This window comes from Microtus ochrogaster, chromosome 1 (assembly GCF_000317375.1).
Source record: "Microtus ochrogaster isolate Prairie Vole_2 chromosome 1, MicOch1.0, whole genome shotgun sequence".
NCBI lineage: Eukaryota > Metazoa > Chordata > Mammalia > Rodentia > Cricetidae > Microtus > Microtus ochrogaster.
In genome coordinates, this window is record NC_022009.1 from 8,841,392 (window position 1) to 8,845,455 (window position 4,064).

At 47.4% G+C, this 4,064-nt stretch overlaps 1 protein-coding gene across 1 annotated transcript in view; it reads left to right on the forward strand.

Annotated features, from left to right (window-relative positions):
* The first annotated feature begins 726 nt into the window (after positions 1 to 726).
* The window catches only part of LOC101997875 (dehydrogenase/reductase SDR family member 7), an 18,238-nt gene continuing 14,900 nt past the window's right edge, over positions 727 to 4,064 (forward strand). Inside the window, exon 1 of the mRNA XM_005343169.2 lies at positions 727 to 941. Within this exon, the coding sequence (XP_005343226.1) occupies positions 809 to 941 (133 nt within the window). The 5' untranslated portion in view covers positions 727 to 808. The remainder of the gene's footprint in view (positions 942 to 4,064) is intronic.

Sequence of the window (4,064 nt, forward strand, 5' to 3'; positions counted from 1 at the left end):
TTCCCACAGAGTACAGATAATGGGATGAGATCATTTACATAGGGTGCCAAAGGGCGCCAACCTGTGAGCTCAGCTCCCGGAGCTCACCAACAATTGCCTTCCAGTCTGATTACGTTTATGCTCTGATTTGGCTAGGCCATGCTAACCAATCTTTGGCCAAATATGTGTCATTTGTAATGCTTTTCTAAATATAAGTTCACCATCGATGAGGGCAACCAAGTTCAGCTGCTAGTTTAACTGCTGGGGTGTTTCGAAGTTTGCTTATCTCAGTTCACACAGATGAAAAGAGAAAAGCAGCTTAGGAAAGGAGGTGGGAGAGTGCAGAAGGATCTGGGCTCAAATGCCGGCGTGGGGTGAGGGAGGTGTGTGTGTGTGTGTGTGTGTGTGTGTGTGTGTGTGTGTGTGTGTGTGTTCAAAGTTAGAATGTTTGTTTCCCTCCACATCACATCCAAAACCTTGAAAGGACGTCCTAAAACCAGCTGTTAAAGACTTATTCAGCTCTCACTAATCTTGTGACTGCTCTACCAACAGCGGTGTGGCCAAGTAATTAAGTCTCCCATGCCTTCTGTTTCTGTTGCAACACTTCGGCGGTCCCACACGCAGTAGGGACGCCCATGAGTCCCAGAACCGGGACGCGAGCGTTTTTCCCCGGACGCAGAGGAGCAGCCCGGGTTACAGCCCAGGACGCCGCCCGGGAGTCCCGCCTTCAGGGACTCTCTGGGCGGAGCCTCGGGTTGTGGTCGGTGGCGTAGAAGGCGCGCGTCGACGGTCTTCCGCTCACTGCAGAGCAGGACCTTCGGGGACAGAGATGAGCTGGGAACTGCTGCTCTGGCTGCTGGCACTATGCGCGCTGATCTTGTCTCTGGTGCAGCTCGTGCGCTTTCTGCGGGCGGATGCTGACCTGACGTTGCTATGGGCCGAGTGGCAAGGGCGACGCCCAGGTGAGCAGCTGCAATGGCCGGGGCTCCGAGTGAGAGCCCTTGCTAGAAGTGGCGGAGGAACACACGGAGCCCCTGTGGCCAAGTTAAGCCTTGCCCAAGAGCTGAGGGCCCGGGAGGAAGCGGCAGTGGCTAAATAGGCTGTTCTCACTCTGTCGCTTGTCTTGGTTCATGGTTGGTACTATGAGAGTAGGAGAAAAAACGCCAAACTCCAAAAGAGCGCTGCAATCCTCTGATGCCCGCAGGACACAGACTTCTTCAGTAGGATCCCAGGGATCCTGGGACCCTATCAGGGAGGACATAGTGGAGAGCAGAATGTGTCCCCAGCTTTATAAGAGGCCTAGTGTCTGTGCAACCAGAACATGTTTATCTGCGCCCTTTTACTCTCCCGACGCACTGGAAGGAAATTCGGTCTGACTCACCCACTTACCTCACTGCTATGAAAGTCACAACAGAAAGCCCTGAGCCGGCTCTTGGCCAGGAGGGAGATCACCTGCTCCATTTTAGTCTGTGCCTTGCTCTGTGCTTGATATTCGCTTAATGCATGGTTCACATGCCTAGATATATCAGTTCATAGATGCTGTGTGTCGTGTCAGGTGTGCAGTGTGCTCAGTACTTCACAAACGGCCCCTGACCTTTGGAACAATTCTTATAACGTGGGCACTATTCGTATTGCTTGTCAGCTAGAGATACTGACGGAGAAACTAAAAGCTTGCCCGAGGCAGGCTATTGATCCTTAAAGGACTAAGTGGGATTCCACTGTCCACCGTGACAAGTACACAGAGCAGCCCAGGGATGGCGCTTTGAAGTTGTTGGTCACTCAGCTAGTGCTTCATTCAGTCTGCAGGAGCCGGTGAAAACTGAAAGGTAACCTTCCCAAACTCTGGCAGATATCATGCTGTTTCATTTCTGAGGCTCTATTTCTTGGGCTCTAACAGGTGCAGTACTGCCAAACACAACTGCAGTGTGCTTGCAGGTTCACTGTTGCAAAAACTGGGAGACATGGCTGCCGCCTGTAGGCTGTCTCAGTTTCGAGGGCGGGAGCCCCGATATTAACTTCTTTTAACCGTGACTCCCTCTCCCCTAATCACTGTTTAGGCCGATGGGATGTGCGCTGGTTCACTCCTGTTAGCTGCCTGGGGGTGTTTGTGTTTGGGCCTTCGTGCTTTTATTTAATCTGAAGATTGAATTAAAATCAGCGTATAAATTATACAATTGTATAAAATAAACACGTTGGATTCTATCCGAAATGTAAAATTGTTGACAGCATCCAAATGCATCTTGAGCAGCTAGCAAAAGTTGCTTTCCCACAGCAAGCAAGAGCTAAAAGCCACTAACAGTATTGTTTGTAGACTCATTTCTGAGACTGAGTCTCACATAACTCCAACTGGCCTTGAACTCATTATGTAGGTGAGGGTGATCTTAAGCTCCTGATTCTCCTGTCTCCAGGAATTCCAGGCAAGCAACTCCATCCCTGGCAAGAATAAGCACCTTTCTCGTGGTATGGTAGAGAGACTTGGGACACATAGCTCTAGCTTCCCTGGAACTTGCTTTGTAGACCAGACTGGGCTTGAACTCATAGAGATCCACCTGTTTCTGCCTTCAGAGAGCTGGGATTAAAGGTATGTGCCACCATGCCTGGGGAGAATTAGCAATTTTTATGAAAATATTGCATTAAGCCAGGCAGTGGTGGCCCATGCCTTTAATCCCAGCACTCAGGAGGCAGAGACAGGTGGATTTCTGTGAGTCTGAGGCTAGCTTGGTCTACAGAATAAGTTCCAGGACAGCCAGGGCAATTACACAGAGAAACCCTGTCTCGAAAAACAAAAAAACAAAACAAAAAAATTAAAAGAGGAAAGAAAATATTGAATTAAATCTGTAGACAGAACCACCTGTCAAAAATGAAAACAAAGACCTACTCCATCAAAGTCCATAGTCTGGAAAAATCTCTAAATGTCCTAACCTTGTTTTTTGGCTTCTGTATGTATTTCTCCTGCTGGCTAATTGTTCTTGTTGAGTGAAGTATGTCAACCCAGGACATGGTTTCTGTGCTTAAAAGCTCACCCTGAGAAAGGCTCAGTGCTACAGAGGGCACCTGAGCACCAAGTAGGTTGTCGGGCAGCTTTCTATAGACTTAAACCCACATCCGAGTGGTCTTCTCTGCTGACCACCCCACAACAATGAGGTTGGCAGTTAAAGCCGCTTGCTGCATAAGCTTGGTGACCTGAGTTCCACCTTAGAAGTCACAAAAAGTTGGAAGAAAAGAACTGGCTTCTCAAATTGTCTCCTGGCCGCCGACATGTGCACAAGAAGTGCACACATGCCTGCCCTGTGCATGCATGTACAGTAATAATGATGATGAAATTAAGAAAATTAAATCCAGGAAGAGGACTGGGGCAAGGTATTAATGCTGCCGTGACCCTGGCACTTAAGATGTGGGGCAGGAGGATGAAGTACGTGTTTCAGGCAAGCATAGTAGGATACTGTCTAAATGACAACAGCAACAACAGAAACTCAAGACGACTCTATCATACTCTTGAGCAGCGTGTGGTATTTCCGAGGGCCTCATCTGTGCTTTCGTTTCAGAAATTAGAATTAGAAACCTAAACAGTGGGCTGGAACGTCAGAATCATTTATCTGAATCTCCCATTTAGTAGAGAAAGCAACGAGTGTATAGTCAGTAGCCTGAATTTTCTTTGTCAAATAAGTAGGTTAATTGAGTCTGATAGTAGCACTGTGTAGCTATGAGGCTTAGCTACAAATCGATGCTCGTAAATTTACCCAGATTCCAAAATATACAGCATGTCGTGTGGGTGACATGCTGTATATAATATTCATGATTTTTATGAAGACTGTAAGCAGAGACTGCTTGCTCCCCCAGTAGAAAATGTGGTAGAAGATGTTTTCTTATACTACTTGAATTCTATTTATTTACCTATTTATTTTGTTTGTTTGAGACAAGTTCTCTTCATAATCAGCTGGCTCCAACTGACTATGTAGCCAGGTAAGTCAGGCCTTGAACTTTGTATCCTCTTGACTCTACCTTCAAAGTGCTGGGATGACAGACATACACCACTGTGCCTGGTTCATGGAGTTGTTCAAGATTGTTCCCAGACTTTGTGTACT